The 19642-nt window shown below is 44.6% G+C and overlaps 1 protein-coding gene across 1 annotated transcript in view; it reads left to right on the top strand.

Moving 5' to 3' along the window:
• tsc1b (TSC complex subunit 1b) overlaps positions 1-19262 on the top strand; it is a 29526-nt gene extending 10264 nt beyond the window's left edge. Inside the window, exons 9-22 of the mRNA XM_070988921.1 lie at positions 974-1092; positions 2674-2839; positions 2942-3063; positions 3635-3728; positions 4157-4264; positions 5040-5688; positions 7541-7584; positions 9903-10069; positions 10316-10498; positions 10626-10736; positions 14953-15075; positions 15561-15748; positions 15930-16103; positions 16794-19262. Coding sequence (XP_070845022.1) covers positions 974-1092; positions 2674-2839; positions 2942-3063; positions 3635-3728; positions 4157-4264; positions 5040-5688; positions 7541-7584; positions 9903-10069; positions 10316-10498; positions 10626-10736; positions 14953-15075; positions 15561-15748; positions 15930-16103; positions 16794-17475 — 2930 coding nt within the window. The 3' untranslated portion in view covers positions 17476-19262. The remainder of the gene's footprint in view (positions 1-973; positions 1093-2673; positions 2840-2941; positions 3064-3634; positions 3729-4156; positions 4265-5039; positions 5689-7540; positions 7585-9902; positions 10070-10315; positions 10499-10625; positions 10737-14952; positions 15076-15560; positions 15749-15929; positions 16104-16793) is intronic.
• The last annotated feature ends 380 nt before the right edge of the window (positions 19263-19642 follow it).

Raw genomic sequence — 19642 nt, 5'->3', positions numbered from 1 at the left:
GCTTTCAACGGAGGCATATGGATGCTGTTATGTTCAAAGGAAACTTAAGAAAGGAAAGTTTAAGCCATGGTTTAACTGCACTATAGGCTGAGTCCTAGTTTACAATGATGTGCACTTTGTAGCTTTATTTTGCATCACCTTGTTTTGGGGGTTGTTGAAGGGGCTTTTTTGGAACCAAGTATTTTTTTTTTTTCCGTCATCTGTTTATTGACAGTGTTAAATTATGTGAGATTTTATTCATTCAAATGTGAATGACTGCTCAAAGTGAGAATGTTAGTGTGAAATAAAACACTACACGTTGTTGTTTTCAATTAAAGAATAGATAAAAATGTGCGATTAATTTGCGATTAATCGCGAGTTAACTACGACATTCATGAGATTGATCGCAATTAAATATTTTAATCGATTGACAGCATGCATATGAAATTTAAGAGAGCCGAATGAACAAGAAGACAACAAGAAGGCAGCAGTAAATACTGCACATGCTGTGTTATGACAGGAAGTCGCAATCAGTAAAAGCATCTGCTCACAGTCATGATCGCTAAACTTAGATATCACCGTGTTTACTGTGACATCAGAAAAATTCAGCAAGAAGGAAGGTTCAGGTTTGGATGGAATAATGTTTTATGATTAAAGGTTTTATGTTTCACATTATTAGTATGCAGGTGTCTGACATCGAGTGACAGTTTGAAATGTCAATGTGTATTTTAGCATGAACAGCTCTTACCTATCCACCGTACTGAAGCTGCATTTTAACATGGATCTCTGCGGTATGTTTTTCTATTGACTAGCGACAGACAATAAGGCCTTTTGTCAGTGAGACCTTTGTATTCTCAATGATACACATTGGTTTTTCTAACTGGTTTAAAGGACAAACACCAAACATTGTGGTACGAAAGAGCAGAGAAAGACCTCCGGTTGTTAGGCGCATCCATGTGAAGATTGATCAGACTGTTTATCTTCTTGACAACAGGAAGCTCTTCTTCGACCCCTTTCTCGACTCCGCGGCAGCCGCTACCCCCGCCCCTGTCCTTGCCCCCCTTCTCAGGGACACAGTCCTCCTACCGCAGCCCACAGACCTCCAGACGGCAGGTAAGATCATCCATAGTGCACTCAAAGGCTGTCAGAGTCTTGGTTTAGGACACAGGATTAGTCAGTAGGTGATCAGAGGGAAACACTAGAGCAGTGTATTGTTAGGCGTGTGTTTGCTGCTGGCTCTTGTAGTTGTGGCCATGTTTACGTTCAATATGTCACATGTCAGAGGTAGTAGTTTGACTGCTTTCCTCCAAAAACAACAAAACAGACTCAATCAGAGCAGCGACTGCCCTCCATGTTTTTTTTAAAGACAGAGAGGAAGCCAGTGGACAGACAGCTTTTGAGTCATGAAAGTCATCAGGCTGGCAGACAGCCGGGTCAGCCTTCAGGATTTGCAACTCATGCCCCCCCCCCATCCTCGCCCTGCCACCTCTCTGTCGACCCTCCCCAGGGCTGGTTGCCAGGGAGACGCCGCCTCTCCTTTTCTATTATTGGGTCAGCCGCATAAGGGAGGGGTCTGGGTGTTTTTCTGCCCCCTGGGGTCTGTGTCTACGACCTAGACAGATGAAAAATCTGGAAAACATGGGACACTCGAAACTTCAGGAGAGTCGTTTTTAATCTGAGTTTGTAGTCAGATTTTTGACCTTCTCTGGGGTGAGGTCAGCTGGATGTTTGATTCAATGACAGACTCCTGCTGACTGAGAGTTCTCCCTCAGAAACTGTCAAGCCGACGTGGTGAGGCGCCCAGACCTTGGCTCCTCTCATGATGGGTTTAGTTGGTAGATGCCTCGACAGAAGCCCCACCAGTTTTAATTATATGGCATCTGCTCTGTACAATTTTGCCCCGCTTTTTTTTCCCTCTCTGAAGGTTAATGTTTTATTTTGTAAAAAGTGTACATTTTTATAATGTTATGGCGCATCGGACCATCTCCAGTATAGAACAATAGGGGGAATGCTAACTACACTCCAGTTGTGCCCCTCTGAGTACAAGGTGGATTCATTTCTGTGGAATTTCTGATTTTTACACTTTCAAGACATCCACCTTGATTTCTCAGCAGCTGTTTTAAGTTCCTCTCCATCCCTCCAGCTTACTCTGAAATGTGTTGAAGTTTGCGTATCAAAACATCAGCACTGAGGGAAGAAAAGAATTCCATTTGCCTCCAGTTTCTTGTTGTGAAGCAGCACTTATCTCATGATTTCGGCACATAAATCTAGAACTTTCTGCATGAGCAGACACCAGGAGGAGTGATAAAATACATTCTTTTAGTTTTTTGACGAGGAAGACATGAATACACATGAATTTCACAAGGTGAGGACCGTGTGCAAGGCGAGGTAGACAGTAGACAGTGAGACAGGAGAATGAGTCCATTCAGTATGAAATTACATCCAGCAGCAGCTCAGCTTGGCTCAGACTTGAAACGGGGAAGCAGCCAGCCCAGCTCACATTATATCTCATTGTGTTAATCCATATTTAAATCAAAGTGTGAAAATCCACAGGTTGTGTTTTTCTAGTGGGTAGAAAATGTCAAACTGTTCCTTTAAGTATTGTGGAAATTTAGCAAACTGTCTCATCTCTCATCTATGTTGTTGTGTTTTCTTTCTTGTCTGTGATCGTGTTGCTGTTTGGTTTCTTTGCAGAACTCCACCTGTGAACTCAACTCTTCCTGTGGGGGGAAGGACCCTCTGTGGAGCCCCTCCTCGTTGTGTGGCATGGCCACACCCCCCTCCTCCAGGGGCATGTCGCCCAACTTGGAGCTCTCCCACAGTGCCTCACACCTTCCCAGCCGCTTCCACTGCACATCAGGTCAGCACGTGCACGATTCCAGTAGATTCATCTGTTCATTTTGTTTTTAACTGAATGACACTCTGAAATGTTCTTCTCTGCTGATTGTTTTGACGCGAGCAGGAGGGAAAGGAACGCCGGCCTCCAGCACTCCAGCCACCTCTTCCCCACCTCCCACCCTATCAGATGACTTCCCCATAATCTCCTTACCAGCCAACACAGTCCAGTCCAGTCCACCAAGAAAGGTATGCTCTCTCCCCTCCATTTTAATTCAGATTCCCCCAGTCCATCAGTATTTGTTGGGCAGTTGTCTGTTCATTTATACTTTAAAAGACAAAAATCCTCTAACATACTTTTTTCAGCGTGACAGAGCTGCAAAAGGCCGATGTGTGCGCTGTGATAATTCATCACCACTGTGTTGTTTTTCTGCTCAGCATCCAGTCCCTCGTATGAGGCTTAATTAGGACAATCCAAACAAATACGCCAGCCAGTTCAAATGATCTGACTTTTTCCTTTCATCTTGAAAACTCATTTGCTTGACAGCAGGAGGCAAATTGATTCATCATACAGGGTTTGTGGCTGTGATTGTGATTTCGCACTCAGAAGCGAAGCAACAGGAGAAAAGAGCCGGAGTCATTATAGTCGTATTATTTGCTCTCGGCTAGAGTCTGACGTGTGTGGCTTCTAATCTAATGGACTTTACCTGTATCCATCAGTCAGCAGCTGAACGGCTGAAATGAACATGCAAATGTTCAATGTGCAATGTTTTACATGAATTCATAATATAATGACATTATTAACTTTGTGACTTTCCAGGATCGTCGACAAGGAGAAAGCAGCAAGGCGACGCTGGTGAGACAGGAACCAGTGAAAGATACAGAGAAGAGTGGAGAGGCAGCCACGAACAGAGGTTCGTCACATGAATGCTGTTACTTATCATCATTCATCTCAAAGTAAAAGGTCCTCACAGGTTTTGGATCAGATCTGAAATGAAGCTGTGAATATCAATGGTGACGGTCTCTGTCCGCCTCAAAATTATTTCCTCCTGTAATGACTGTGATGTATCACAGGATCAGAGCTGCCAGAGAGTCTGCTTTGATCCACTCAGGTGTTAAACATATTGACAGACACCCTCAAATAGACTGAAGGCAATTTCAACTTGGCCGACCTTCATGTGTTACGCCAGATGCTGCATAATTTGCATCCTCAGTCTTAATCTCTCAATGACGCGCAAACTTCTAACCAGCTTTCCCCATAAAATGACATTTGTGGCTTTGATACTTTGTCCTTTTGGAGATGTTGTTATTCTGACACTTGTGACACACGTTTCCTCGTCAGATGCAGGAGCTGCTGAAAACGTCTCCATGACTTTGACAGAGCTGTCGGTCTTCATGAAGAAACAGGAGCTCGAGCTTCAGCTGAGAACAGAGAAAGAGAGGGAAGAGGGTGAGTGTCTGCTTCTTGGTATAGATCATAGAACCAGATTCACCCTGCATGTGATTCAGCATGGAAGGCACAGGTCAGGTTGAGGGTATGGTCCTCAAAAACAACGATCCACAGAAACCAAATGATGCTGTGCATAAGGCAGTCAGACAGAAAGACAAAATCTGTCTCTATACTGTCCTAATATTTGCCACAACATGAAACAGCCACAGGCACACACATATCCTTGGCCCCTTTTTATGGCGATGTAAACACATTGTCTTGTGGTTAACAACATATCAAAATCCTACAGTACATGTTTCCCAGCTGGATGTTTTAATTGAACTAAAAAGTTTTGAATTGGATCAAATCTTCACATGCGTGAATTCATTCTCCTGCTAAGCTAAATGAGCCTGAGCTCATGGACTTTGACTAAATATCCAGGATGCTAACATATCCTTGTTCTGCACGTTCAGCTAGCTCTGCACAGTTATCGGTTTAAATCCCTCTCGAGCCACTTGTACTAAAAATAATGCATTGACAGTACTGAGAACCACTTTGGATAAAAGCATCTGCCAAATGGCACCAGCCCTGCTGCTAAAGCTAGCTGCTTAAACTTAAAGATTTCTGTTCTCTTTGGGGAACCACAGAAGCCCCGAAACCTCAGTTTTTCTGTGTGGGAGAGCAGGTACTTGGCACTTGTTGTGACAGCAGAAGTATTGAAGCGCAGACATTGACATTCAGAACGTGCTTGCAGTTTAACTCCACCGCAATCCCCCATATGTTGTTTCTGCTGCAGCTGCCATCACAGAGGAGCTGCTGAAGATCACTGAAGATAAACAGGAGCTGTCGGGCCTGAGGGGCTTTGACTCCCCTTTCTATCACACCACCGAGACTCTCACTGGCTGTCAGGCACAAGACAAGACCCTCTCCAACGCCCAGCCCGGAGGCCCCGTCCGGGACAACCACCATGTTGTGTCGACACCAGACAAAGCGGAGAACACTGGGAGCACCAGTGGTGTTGGGAGCGAACGAGGAGGCGGAGGAGGAGCTGGAGGAGACAGCAGGAGTTCAGCCCTCGGCCTGGAGCAGTCCTGGTCCTTCCAGTCAGGTTTCACCCCCATCGATCACCACCTGCACCGGAGCCCCTCCGCCCCGGACGACGAGGTGGCCAAGTTTGGGATGTTCTCCCCGAGCCCGTGCAGCAAGACCCCGGCCCCGGTGCCATACGAGTCGTTCTTCGACTTGGCCCTGCCCAGGGCGGCCTCGCTCTTCGTGGGCCAGAAGACATCAGAGGCGGTGCACAAGGCGGCGATGGAGAGGCTGTCGCAGTGGGAGGAGGGGTTGGAGGACGGGGAAGAGGAAGGGGTAGTGTCTGCTTCACCACTAGAGGTGCTGGATCGCCTTGTGCAGCAGGGGAGCGACGCCCATGATAAAGTGCTCAAGAGGTATTTATGCTTTCATTCGTGGATTTTATTGTTGTTATTGTAAATAGTATTTATTAAGGGATTACTTTCATGACAAAATTCACCAAATCCTCCTCAAATCGCCTTTTCATTTGTCTTAAATGCATTGTGTGCAACCATTTTTAATGACAGGTGTATTTCTCAACTCTGAGCAAGCTCCTACACCCATAGTTTGCGCGACTGGAACATGATGACATGTCTCACATGCACTCGGGTCATGACGACCTGACTCACCTGTAAGCCCTGGAAAGCAGTGATTGTTTTAGAGCGGAGAGAGGATGAACAACCTGAACGCTTTCTGTTAATGAATTAACACATGTAGAGGATTGTGCAGCCACGGAGGAGGTATTTGCTGTCTGAGTACTCTCTGGTTGTGTCGGTGTGAAACGCGTGTTGATCATACTGAGCAGAGGAAACTCAGGAGTGTGTTTTGATGTGCTGTTCACTATGCAGAGCCTGCCTGGGCTGTTTCCAGTCTATTACTGCAGCCGAAAGGAAACACCCAGTTGAGAACAAGTATGACATTGTTCAGAACCCGCCGCCCCCTTTCTTTCTCCACACATACACACACACACCCACGCACATGCACACAGACACACACAGTGAGCTGGTCCTCCAAGCCAGTAATACAACAACAGAGATGGTGTCAGCAAAGTCAGCGTTAGGCACTGAACAGTCTGGCTTTGCTCACTTCAGTTGCTCATCACCCCCACATTTTACTGTCTTCATCAGGGCCAAACAGCCTGATGGAGGGAGAAAAAAGTCTGGCTGAGGCAAGAATCCAACAGGGCAAATGAGTACGATATTTTCACATAAATATGTAATATGGACATTAAATAGCAGGTAATATGAAGAACGTTAGAGTGATGATGAGTATAACAGCATTATCTCTGCTGACACATTACAGCATAGACTGAAGTAAATATAGTAAAGATTTTCTTTGTCACTTTCAGTGTTTCAGGGTTATTAGTATTTGACCTTTTCACTTCTTTGTTAGGCGTTAGATGAGCAGATCGATAACCCTCTCACGTCTGTCCATTAAATATGAAGCTAGAGTCAGATGGTTAGCTTAGCTCACTGGAAACACTGGAAGCTGGGGAAAATGGCTAGCCTGGCTCTGTTCAAAGGTTAGAAAAAAAGTCTGACGTGCTGGAGTCTGCTGGTTGCAGAGTCTCTGCTCACGATGACAGCGGGACTCCAGGAAGTCCAGCATCCCCCCCCATAAAAACCACAACGTGCTGTTTGTTTTTTTTTCACGGATTTAACGAAATTCTAATGTGTTAAGTAGTGAGCTTTAGAGGTGCTGAGACGTGGATTTGCTACCTGTGGACAGAGCCAGGCTTTATGCTTTATGCTAAGCTAACAGTCTCCTGGCTCAGTGTAAATATATCTTTATATATACCCCAACGGGACCGTATCACTGTAGTATCTTGTGTGCTAACCTGTGCTTCCCTCACCTTTTCCATACGTAGTACAGTTCAGTCTGTGCTGTCTCTGGCTGACCTCAGTAACTGCAGTGTTTGCTTTCTTTATGTCTTGCAGCAAACAGGAAGAAGCTGGTTTGAGATATAGTTTGTGTTGTGGACTACAACTAACAATGAAATGTGGCTACAGACACGTTAATACACAACACGTTCATGTCCTTGTCCCACGTCCAATACCAGAAACTGTTGCCTTTCTAAAACACTTCTATGCGTGGCTGTTGGGACTGTTTCTCTACTAAAAATGATCCAATCCTTAACATCCTGACTGACATGAATAACTTAAGAGCAGCTTAAGAGAATCCCAGAGAGATCCTTCTTATAAAATGTTTTCTCATCTTCTCCCCTTCCAGATTACCTTTGCCAAGTAAGTCAGCTGACTGGACCCACTTTGGAGGTAAAGCACTCACACCACAGCACTGTCCAACACTGATAAAAGAAGCTATTATGAAGACTGCGGATGGAACATTATTTAGGCATGACGAGTGATTGGTCACAAGCTCTGAGACACGAACGGCATGTTAAAATGTTACCCAGCCGGACAGGGAATTTGTTCAACTGAGGTTTATAAAAAAAAAACACAAACTTCCCACAGTCATAGTCAGAAATTTGAAAGTTGGCCATTTAGAGATTTCTTCAGCCTGTAAGTCCTGCTGCACTCAGGCAAACAGAGCAAGAATCTAATTTCGTCCAGCTGCAGCTCACAACAACATAGAAACACTGTGTTGAAATTTATCTTCCCCCTGAGGTCGACTGATAGGAGTCATGTCATTTTGATTGCACCTAAAACAAAAGTCCACTCAGCGCTTGTTGCTGACTGACGTAAACTCTCCGGTGGACTGTCAGGGCCTTGGAACAAATTCTCAAGAGAATTCTTCTGTGAATCTCTGCTCTCTCCTCCTTCGTACGTGTTAACAAGTGAAGCTCTGTCTCCAGAGTTAGTCGGCCGTCGTAGGGATTGAAGAGCACTGTGTTTTCACATTTGAAATATCTTCATCATGTGATTAGCTGCAACAATCTATGAAATGTGTCCACAGACACAAACAGCAACCTTAGAGTCAACCAAGCAGAGTTGTTTGCATCAGGTCACTGTCCAAATCAAAAGACAAGCTGATAACGTCTCACCAGATGAATGTGGATCAATAATGTGTTTACCCTTAAATAGCTACTATTAGGATATCAAGCATCGGAGCCGCCTGGTAGCCAACAGACAGCTGTGATTGGTGCTTCTACAGAGGAGGCTGTTTTTAGTCTTTGTTTGTTAGTTTCCAGCATATCTCTTACACGTAACAGATTTCAAGAAATTTGCTGGAAGCTTGGGTCATGAGCCAAAGAACAAGTGATTAGGTTTTGGTGCAGATCCAATAAAATCTTTCAATCTTTCAACTAAAATGGAAACAGGAATCCAGCACACTGCAGGAAACTTGTTCTTATTTCATGTAACTTCAGTGTTATGGTCGGGCTGTGTGTTGTTTTTTTTTTTAACCACATTTTTTCTATTTAATAATATAAGCAAATGTTCGTTTAAATGTGTAAAGACAAGCAGCTGTTCCAAATCAGATCTTCCATTTATATCAGGAAGGATCTGATCAAAGAGTACATTTACAAAATTATGAATCTGCTCAAGTGTTCATTGCCAGCTCTCAGAACTTGACCATTTTTGATTTGGTGTCACAGTCACATTTCAGTCAATAAGAAGAAAGTAGGTTAACAAAGCAAGGTGGACAGGGTGAGTGGGTAGTCGTCTGCAGGTCTGAGGTTGGAGGTTGGAGTATGTTGGTGCATGAGGTCAGTGAAGTAGGTGATGAGAAGAATTTTGAATTGAATGCTTTGTTGAATGGAAAGCCAGTGGAGGCTCTGAATGTCTGGGGTGGTGTGATCTCTGGTGAGGGAGTAGGTGACCCAGTGGCAAGCTGAGTTTTCAATGTATATAGACGGCTGTTGATATAGTTGAGTTAATGAAGGCGTGGTTGAGCAATTCAGCAGATGAAAAGAAGAAGGATGGAAGAGGAGAGGCAGGGTTTTAAGATGATAAAGGTAGTTTTTGTGATATAATGAACGTGACATTCGAAGGAGAGTGTTTGATCAAAGATAACTCCTTGGTTAGTGGAGCCATCAATGCAGAGGGACAAATCGTGGCAGGATTTGATGAAAGATTTGGGAGTGATGATGATATTTCAGATTTGTCTCTTTTGAGTTTGAGGAAGTTAGCTTGCATCAAGGATTTTATATCTGCGAGGCAGGTTTTGAGGGCGGAGGGAGGTGCAGCAGTAATGAATGTAGTGAAGATGTAGAGCTGTTTGTCATCGGCACAGGACAAACAGTAGAAATGGAGGCCATGGTGGCATATGATGGTACTAAGGCAAAGTGTGTAGACAATGAAGATGAGGAGGCCAAGCAATGAACCTTGGGGGACACCAGAAGAGACGCAGGCTGTGTTAGAGGAAGATGAATTGATATGAATGAAGTGAGGGTGTTCTGAGAGGTATGATTTGAACCAGAAGAGGACAATACACAACTTGTGTTGTTGGCAGTGAACAAATGTTTCAGCAGTGTGGTGGAATCAGTTTTCTATTTATACACAGTCATTTTTATATTATATTCTCATTACATTACCTGTGCTATTCTGGTGTTCCACACTTGAATAATAATTAAGCTCATTTCCAGCAGTTTGTGACCGTGTTAACTACATTGTTATTGCCATGGCCTCCGCAGGCTCAGCTCCACTGGACGAGCTTCACACGCTGCGGAGCCAGCTGCTCCTGCTGCACAACCAGCTGCTGTACGAGCGCTACAAGAGGGAGCAGCATGCCGTCCGCAACCGACGCCTCCTCCGACGCATCATCAACGCCACTGCCCTGGAGGAGCAGAACAACGCTATGGCAAGTTTGCGTGTGCTCATTGTCACGGATTAGCTCTGTTTAAGTGCAAGAGACAGAAACGGTGTTTTAGCCCTCAACAGCCAGTCCGGAGATATCCACCGATCACTGAGGTGTTTGTAGAATTTCCGAACTAGGTGCTGCAAACTGCCTTAAAATATCTAATTTTAAAACATAATAATTTAGCACATTTAGAAACTCCTGTACACGTTGTGCTCAGCTTCTACTTGAATCTGCGTGTCTGTGCAGAAGGACCAGCTGAACCTGCAGAGTGTGGACATCTTGTCTTTGAGGGAGAGTCTGCAGGTGGAGCAGCAGCGGTACAGGCAGCTGTGGGACGACCGGGAGACAGTGGTGACCAGGCTGCACAGTCAGATCCGACAGCTGCAGCAGGGACGAGATGACTACTACACCAAGAACCAGGAGCTCCAGGTACACACACAAACACACACTGCAGACTGATGATCCATAGACACCTACACACAAAGGTACACCTCACTGTATATGTTTTATACAAATGCAATACAATTATAACTCTAATGGGGTCGTGTGTCTCCAGAGTAAGCTGCAGGAGTGCCAGAAAAGGATGGATGAACTGGAGGCGGAGCTTCAGAGGGCCAACAACAAAGTCTGCCACACTGGTCACCTCCTCAACCAGATGACTATCAAGGTAAAGAAATACCTGATCTGATTGAACACGTTATTTTCTCTGTTTTGGCCCTTTCGCCACGAGCTAAATGCAGGAAATAAAAGTGCAGGAGAGAAGCGAATCAATGGAGGGCAGTTACATAAATATTTCGTATGTCTTCACTGAGACGTGACCAGAGCGTTGAGGAAGGAGACAGAATTCTCTGTGATGCTTGTCACCTGGCTCTCAGAGGGGGTGGTGTTACTGCTGGAGAACAGCTGGAAGGGGATGCACGCCCTGCCTGTTCACTCATTAGTCTCATCATTTATTCGAGAGTTCTGCTTCCTCTTAAATTCCTATTTTTTCAGCTTCTCTGCATGCAGAGCATTTTGCTGGGTTGTAATATTGTTCATATGAGGTTTTATCGTTGGTAAACCCACAGTCATCATCTTTGGTCATAAACAAAGAGCTTGTTCGTCAGTCGTCTCGATTTCTTGGAATTCCTCACATCCTCTTCTTTCTCAAACATTATCAGAGCCTGTAGGTTTGTGAGGGGGCAGCAGTGTTTAGTGTGAGATCATCATCTAGTGGTCAAAATAATTAAGATCTAAGGCTCAGAGAAAGCTGCCCAGGTTAGCCAAACTTATTTGGAGGAGAAATGAAGTTGAACATGTTAAAGTAGTTTTCAAAACATCCGTCACAGACTTCCTGGTTTTGCTTTGACGTGCTGCTCTTATTGTCGTTGTGTGCATGCAATGAGGGATTATTACCAACATCTTAGGTGTGTTCATTTTTGATTTAACAAGCATGTTCTCTCGCATCAGGAGAATATGTTTGTTGTCGGCCATGATATCAAATTCGAACAAGCACATTATTTGCTAGAATTAGTTCAAACACAGTCCGTATAGCAAGCTAGCAGCAGAGTCCTCGTATTTGTTTGTGAAGTGAAGCAGCTGCTTTTTACAGTCTGCAAACAGCCTTCCTTTGTTCATTTACAGCGCAGCACACACACACACTGCTTTTCAGATGCTTCGGTGTTGTGATCACCTGAAAACCTAAAGATGCCATGATTTGATTGTTTTTTTTATTGTACGACTTTGTTTATGTTTCAAATACAAATAAAAATATCTGCAGTCGGAAAAAAAAATCTAAAATTCTAGAATGCACCAAATGTGACCACGAGCTCACACTGACACAAATGGAATGTTGAGGCACTGTCAGCTCTGTCTGCTAAGTCAGTAGTTTCACTGCTTCGATGGATAAAGGTCTTTAAAAAACAAAGCACAAAAACCAAAGCAGAGAAGAAATATGGAGGCCCAGGAAAAAAAGGAGCTGAAAGCCATAAACAGCAACACCAAAGACTTGGGTTGTCAGGTGGAGTCTGTTGTCCAGGAGGACGAGGTGACACAGCTGAAGAGAGAAAACGCTCTTCTGAGAAAGCAGCTGAAAGACGCTGGCACAGATCTGAAGCTGCGGGGAAGAGGATCGCTAGACTGACGAATCAGCTCGAGAAGGCAACCCTGATGACCTCTAAAAACAATGCTGCAAGTCTGAATAAAAAAACAGGACAGGGCAAAGAAGAAGCAAAGGAAGCAAAACACGAACGCAGCTGCAAATGTGAGGATGGTTCATGCAGCCGGTCATTACGCAAAGGCTTCCCAGACTGGGAAGACTCACTGAAGATGATTGCAGCAGCCAGAAGAGCCAGTCTGCATGGGCTAAAGAGGTGGAGAAGGTCAGCCTCCAACTGCAGAAGTTTCAAATGAAGCTGATGCAGCAGATCCTGAGTCTGAAAACTCCTAGGAAAGAGAAAAAAGCACCAATAAAGTACCAGTGGTTCAGAACCCAGAGGGACCAAGAGCAGCAGACTGAGCTGGAGGATGAAGGCGTCAAACAGCAGAAGGACAAAGACAGACTTCTGCCTGAAATACAGCAGCTCAAACAATAGCTCAGTACTGAAAAGGCCCTCAGAAAGAAAAAATGAGGCAATGGCCCTGGAACTGAAGGATGGGCTCTCCAAAAAGAGCTCAGCTGTAGAAGAGGCACAGCTTAAAGTGAGGTGAGCTGGAGAAAGATCTGCTGAGGATCAAAGAAGAAACTCAGGAGGAGACAGAAAGAACACAGATTTCCTTCGTGGATCAGCTGGAGCACCTGACAAAAGTGAACAAAGACGTCTCAGCTGGCCAGAAAAAGCAGAGGAGCAGCTGCAGGTCCATCTGAAACCGTGGCAGGACGAGAGGTCCTCGCTCTAGAAAGACATTGAAAGGTTCCAGCAGATGCTGAAGAAGAAGCAGCAGGAGTGGTCTGAGAGGGAGAGCGACATGGCCTCAAGGGTGGATGACCTCCAGTACAGAGTGACAGAAATGCTGGAAAAGAAGAAGAAAGGCTGTCTGGCCAGGCTCTTCCAATGCTGTGCCTCCAGCTGAACAGCAGCCCTTTGCACTTGGTTTATGTTCTCTGTGTTATGAATAAAAATGCAAAATACATCAAACATTCATCACCTTTTACTGCTGGAGGTTAAATACAGGTTGAACAGGGTCAGCATGGAGTACGGGTGGGTATTGCCAAGGACCTCGCGATACGATATGCATCACGATACTTGAGTCACGATATGATGTGATATTGCGATATCCAAATTTTGCAATATATTGCGATATTCTACATAGTTCGCTGAAAAATGTAAAAGGAATTATGCATCTTAAAATCCGAGTTGTATGTACATCTGATGATAGTGATAATTCATGGGACAAACTGAGTCAAAACAATGTAATTCAAATTATCCATGCCATTTTATTGTAACTATACAAGTTCAAGTTACAACATATTTGCATGAACAACATGAGCTGAGCTAATATGTCGGGGTGGTGTCGTAGTAAATGAGTTTGCAAGTTTGTTGTGTTACCTGAATATCTAATGGGAGCGAAACAGTGTTTGCAAAGAGCGTACTCTTTGTCCAGCTCACTGTGTGTTTCTTCTTTCCTTTGGAATCCAAAGTACCTCCAAACATCTGCCTTAAAGTTCGAGGGCGTCTCTAGTTTAACGTTACCAGCCATGCTTGCTTGTTTTTTTCCGGCTCCACTTCCTCACTGCAACCGCCAGGGGAAAAAAAGAGAAAGAGAAAAAGAAGAAGAGGAGTGCCTTGCAGTAAGGTAGTGGTACAGCGACACCCCGCAGAAGTCGTACTGGACTTACAACCTGTCTGAAATATGATTTATTAATTGAAAAATATCGATATTCAAAATTTTAATTCACAAAGACAAAGTATCACGATATATTGCCATATCGATATTTTTGCCCACCCCTAGCATGGAGCATATAATTCCCCTTTATTCAAAGTTGAATTGAAGTGGTGTTTCTGCCCTGGACGGCCATCGATGGATATTTTCTGTGCCCTGTGACTGTTTAAAACCAAGTCCATCCCAAAAGGATTATTGTCTTGTACATCTCATCTTTTATGTGTGGGTAGGTGTTCAGTTCCAGATCAGGAGATGAACACATCTCTGCTAACAAACCCATACGGGCAGTGTTCACACAGCATTTTGCTGCTAACTGCTTTATATTAAATCAACGGGATTGTTTGGTCTCTGGCCTTCAGGCTCATCCACTGTCAAATATGAATAGAAATGTATATATCTTTGTGCTTCCTCCTGCTTTTCAAAATGGACAAACTGGTAGATTACCAGTCGGGTCAGACTTGGGGGAGCAACAACAGCCCCTGTCCTCGTCCTGCCACCTCTCTGCATACTGCACGCTGTCCCAGGGCTCAGTTGCCTTGGAGACGTTGTCTCTCCCTCTCTATTTTTGGGTCAGCGACACAGGGGGTCTGGGTGTTTTTCTGCCTCCTGGGGTTTGTCTGAGGTCTGTTTCCCCCATCTGACCCAGCCTGAACTGAAATCCTGACAAACAAGGCACCGTTGATTCAGGAAAATGAGTGTTTCAGATCAGACGGCATCGACGGAGTTGATGAAAGGTCCTGATTTGAGATATTCAGGCTGCATGGTTTAGTATCTTGACACGTAAGGGTCTGGCAACTGATTCTTCAAGATAATTCCCATAGCATGACTGCAAAGTGTCATTCTATGGGAAGAAACATTTATTTCAGACAGAAGTAGTTCCTCAGTGACTGCAGCTCGTCGAATCTGTAATTCTGTCATGCTTATTGTCCTAAGCATTTCCTGGTACTTGTGGACAGGTTTGATTTGTAGTGTGGCTGCTGTTTTGCCCTCAATTGTCATTGTTTGTCTTGTGTGTCCTTCAGCTGAGCAACAGTGAGAGCACCCAGCAGCAGATGAGCTTCCTGAACAAGCAGCTGCTGCTCCTCGGGGAGGCACATAAGCTGTCCATGCAGGAGCTACACCACACAGGCGCTGATAATACCAAGGTATGGTGGAAAGAAGTGTATGTGTGTGTGAGAGTGTGAGAGACAGATGCACAGAACTCCAGAGACGACGTACTGAGGTGACAAAGGGGACACTAATTGGGTTTGTTGGGCCTTGAGTCAAACTGTCCCACTGAAGCGTTTTTAGCTTCACTGTAGCTTCATCTGTCTCCATAAGTCATGATCACAGTTATCCAAAGGACCAAGATAGACTTCAGTGGAGTCAGAAGATTGTTTTAATTACATATGAATCTCAAGTTTCATTATTTGTTAAGCCGATCATAAAATTAATTCTGCACATAAAAACTGCAAACAGATGTTAACTGACATGGAAAGCAAACCTGACCCTGAACATAGCATTACCTGTAAATTGGAAAACAGTAATGCACATTGAAAATAGAACAATCATGAAAAGAACAAACCGATCTCACATGGCTGAAAACCTCTCACATTCCTTCCTGCTCTTTGGACTATGACCTGACACCCAGGAGGCCCAGATGCTGCAGGTGTCTTATGGAAAAGAGGTGGAGACGTTGAGGCAGAACCTGCTGGTTCAGGGTCAGAAGCTGGAGGCGGCGCAGCAGAGAGTCTCCGAGCTGGAGACGCACCTCTCCAAGAAGGAACACCTCATCGTTGAGCAGAAGAAGTTCCTCGAGGATGTAAAATGTCAAGCAAAGTGAGTATGAACCTCCGAGCTGTCGAAATGAGCTCGGGTTGGAGCATCTAAATCAGTAGGACACGAATTATTGGTCTAAGTAGATCAGGCGTCACTCATGTCTTCTCTCTGTATTTTTTTCCTCTCTCTCCCGTGTTGTCTTTGTCCTCGTCCCCTTTCTGTCTCATCTCTCTCTTTGCAGGGCGGAGCTGCAGGCCTCAGACAGCAGGTATCAGGCTCAGAGGAGAATCACTCAGCTGCTGCAGACTGAACTCCTGCAGCTCTACAGCAGAGTGGAGATGGAGGCTCCTGCCAGCATCGCCACCGGTTCACCAGCAGGGGGCAGAGCTGACCCGCTCACTTGTGCTGACTCCAGGTCAGACTTGGAGAATATTATTAGTGCAGCTGATTTCTTTTGATTTTGTATGTGGTTATCTGTTTTTTAGATAGTCCAGTTTGCAAATATTGTTACACACTTGTACTTACGTTTGCGCTGCTTTACAGCAGTTTCCAATTTCTCTGGCTTGAAAGTGACCACTGTCTACTGGTGATGGTCACATACTGTATGTCTATAAGCTCCCAGCAAACACCCAAAGAAATCTGTGATTGTTTATTTTTACTACTTTTAGAGGCCTCAAGCTGTAAAACTGTCCACTATTACTGTACACAAGGAAAAAAAGATTGAGAAGAGTCAGAAAAAATTAAAATTCTAACAGAAATAGTTAAATAATATTTAATCATATCTAGATTGTGTCACTTCTAGTCTGGTTAATTTGGTCGTGTGGAGCCTGGTAAATGTTTAGAATTTAGCTTTTGTCTTATAGGCACTATAAATGCTCCCCTTTTCTCTTTTTTTAATTTTAAATTATACTATTGAATGATAGCTGTGCCGTCAGCACGTAAATATGTCTGCTTCAGATGTCACAACTTACTGTAATAGACATGCAAAGTGCAACGTGTACCAGATTCAGATGTCTAATATGCACAAATTTTAAGTGACACCTGATGAAGCAAAGCTTGGGCAGCTGCTGTATGAATAAATGTTATTGATGCATGTGTTCCACAGTGTCATGCTGCCAGATGGACCAAGTAAAACTCACACCAACGACGAGGCGGACGGTAGACCGCCACACGACTCCCCCCAGGGTAACGGCAGCACTTTATCGCCAGGGCAACCAAAGGCGAGCAACTCTTCCAAGACAACAGCCAACTCCATCAATGGCAGCCAGGACCTGGCCCCGCCCCTGCTGGTGGAGCCCTCCCTGTCCTGTTCCCATGCCAATCCGCTCGCACCCCTGCAACCCTCCGACGCGCCGCTCACCGTGGGCTCCTACCCCAGCGCCAAGAGCTTCCTGGGCATGAGGGCTCGAGAGCTGTTCCGCAACAAGAGCGAGAGCCAGTGCGACGAGGAGCAACCGCCGCCGCGCCTGGCCGGCCTCGCCCACGGCCTGAAGACTGAGCTGTGCGTGGAGCCGCCCTGCTCGGGTTACATCGCCACCGTGGGCCCTGCACCTTGCCCCATCCCAACTCCACCCCCCGTCCCAGCCCCCGCCCTCACCGCTCCTCTCACTGTGCCCACCAAGGAGCCCCCTTCTGAGCCCAAGCAGAAGGCCTCCAGCCAGGAAAGCCCCCGCAGGAAGGCAGGGGTGGGGTCAGGCGGAGGGCGGGGTCATGCGGGGTCGGGGCGTCCCCGGCAGCAGCAGCTAAAGATCATGGACTATAATGAAACACATCACGAGCACAGTTAGAGACACAGAACTGAGCCGGGGTGGAGGTGGAGAGACTGAAGTTTAACGATGAAGAAGAGCTACAAATCAGCGAAAGAGTATCATGTCAGCAACTCTTTGGAATTCAGTGTTATATGTTCCATTCCTCTGAGTGGGCAACAGGATTTCCCCCAGTGTTTTTTTTCTTTTTTTATACTGATTCATTCCCCTGAAGATTTTTTGACAAGTTTCACAGGGACACAAAGTCAATATGTTGTTATAACTGGAGATGCCATTTTCGAATTTGGTTATGAGACAAAGATGCTCAAAGACATGCTGACAGTTATCCATAATTTATATGTGACCGTGTGAGCGCGATGTTTAAAGGGTCAGTTCACACTACAAATGTGCATTTTCCCATTTAGCTGCAGTTGCATCAGCCATGCAGATAGTTCAGCTGTAATTTGTCCAAATTTTGACATTTGTCTCTGAGATTTCTGCCTCCACAGCCAACACAAGGGAAGTGAATGAGAATTCTGTTTGTGATGCCGCAGCATAGAAAGATAGCATTGAAAAAACACAAAACCTTGGTAGCAACTTGTCTTCTGAAACAGTGTCCCAGATACTTTGGATTATGTGCAGACCTTTCTGAGACCTGCTTTCTATTGGAGAAATAGTCCCTTTTGAATAAAAGATCTCAGCGAGGTCTGTGATGAAGACTGTGTCTCTGGAAACACAAGTTGCTGCTAAGATGTTTAGATGTCATTTTTAAATCCTGAGAGCAGCACAAGTAAAGGTCCCTCCACCCCCACTGTGTTGACTGTGGAGACAGATTATCTAAAAACTCTCTCATCAATAGCACTGGTGCTAAATGACAATTTTTTTTGTTTTGTTTTTTGAGTGTACTGATCATTTAAACGCTATCACTCCTAATCAAAATCCAATACTTAAAGAAACAGAAGAGCAGGAGATGTTACATTTGTCGTACATGGAGTACATGTTGAGCGAGTGTTACATCAGAGTGGTGGAGGTGATTAGTAAGTGGAGATGTTTGGCTTGTTCTGAGGAAACTCAGCTTTATTTATACCGCACCTTTCAGACAAACATACAGCCCAAAGGATTTAATATGGCAAAGCTGAAACAACACAGACTAAAAATAAAAACAACAATAAACAGACTAAAAATTACAACAGTAAGAACGATGCAATGTCAAAAAGCAAATAAAAGCCAGTGGAATAAAATAAAAATCAGGGACAAAAGTTCTGTAAAAACCAAAACCATTTATTCAGCCATGAAGGGAGCTCACAAGCACATATCCTAAAGAAGAATCACACCTGGCAGGAGACAAGGCCACGACCAGCTGATCATTTTGAAGTGCCACGCAAACATTGGTGTTCTGGCCGAATCCAAACATTTCTAAACAGAAGTGCTGTTTCTCATGTCCTGTGTACATTCAGCTGGTTGCAGCGTGGGGAATAAAACCAAAAACATCTCGTCTTATCAGGTTCCCTTCTGCAGGTCGTTTCTTCTAAGCATTAGAAGCAAACTCTGGTTTTGAAAGTTGTCTAAATCCTGTTGTCCACTGGGAACTCCTGCTGTCACTTCCTTTTGCCTCGCTATCTAAAGCATGTTCAACAATCCACTTTAAATGCCAACCGTAGTAACTACAGCAAACCAAGACAGAAGGTACAATCAGCACAAATCGAAGAAACCAGGACTCTGACCGGAGCTGGAGAATCTGGGACAAAATGGCAAAAAAGGAAGTTCTTAAAGCAGTGGCTTGTGTTTAACTGTGAACAATAAAGATCGTCTTCAATGTTTTGCACTACAATTCTGAGTTTTGCTTGTTTGCCTCCATTTTGAAGCTCTGCAGAGAGGCAGCATCGAGGTTGTTCTCTCATTATGGCCAGTTTGTTGTTGGGACTGAACACTTTCAGATGTTTGCACATTGAAAAGAGTCAGCCCACCCCCCCAAACTATGTTATTGGTTTACAGCTTGACAGAAAACACATGAACAGAGACTTAATGACTTTTTTTTTTTTGGTGGGCAACCCTGTAGTATTTGGCATACCTGAGTACGAGTATTTTGATAGTCGACTGATACAAGTGATACCATTGTTTAGTTAGAACATAAAACTATCATTTATTACAAAAATACTGACGTCCACATGGCACTATATGCTGCTGCTGTTAGTAGTTGTAATTTAAC

Source organism: Chaetodon trifascialis, chromosome 20 (assembly GCF_039877785.1).
Source record: "Chaetodon trifascialis isolate fChaTrf1 chromosome 20, fChaTrf1.hap1, whole genome shotgun sequence".
Taxonomy (NCBI): domain Eukaryota; kingdom Metazoa; phylum Chordata; class Actinopteri; order Chaetodontiformes; family Chaetodontidae; genus Chaetodon; species Chaetodon trifascialis.
The sequence above is the reverse complement of the archived record's forward strand: the minus strand, read 5'-3'. Positions and strand labels throughout refer to the sequence as shown.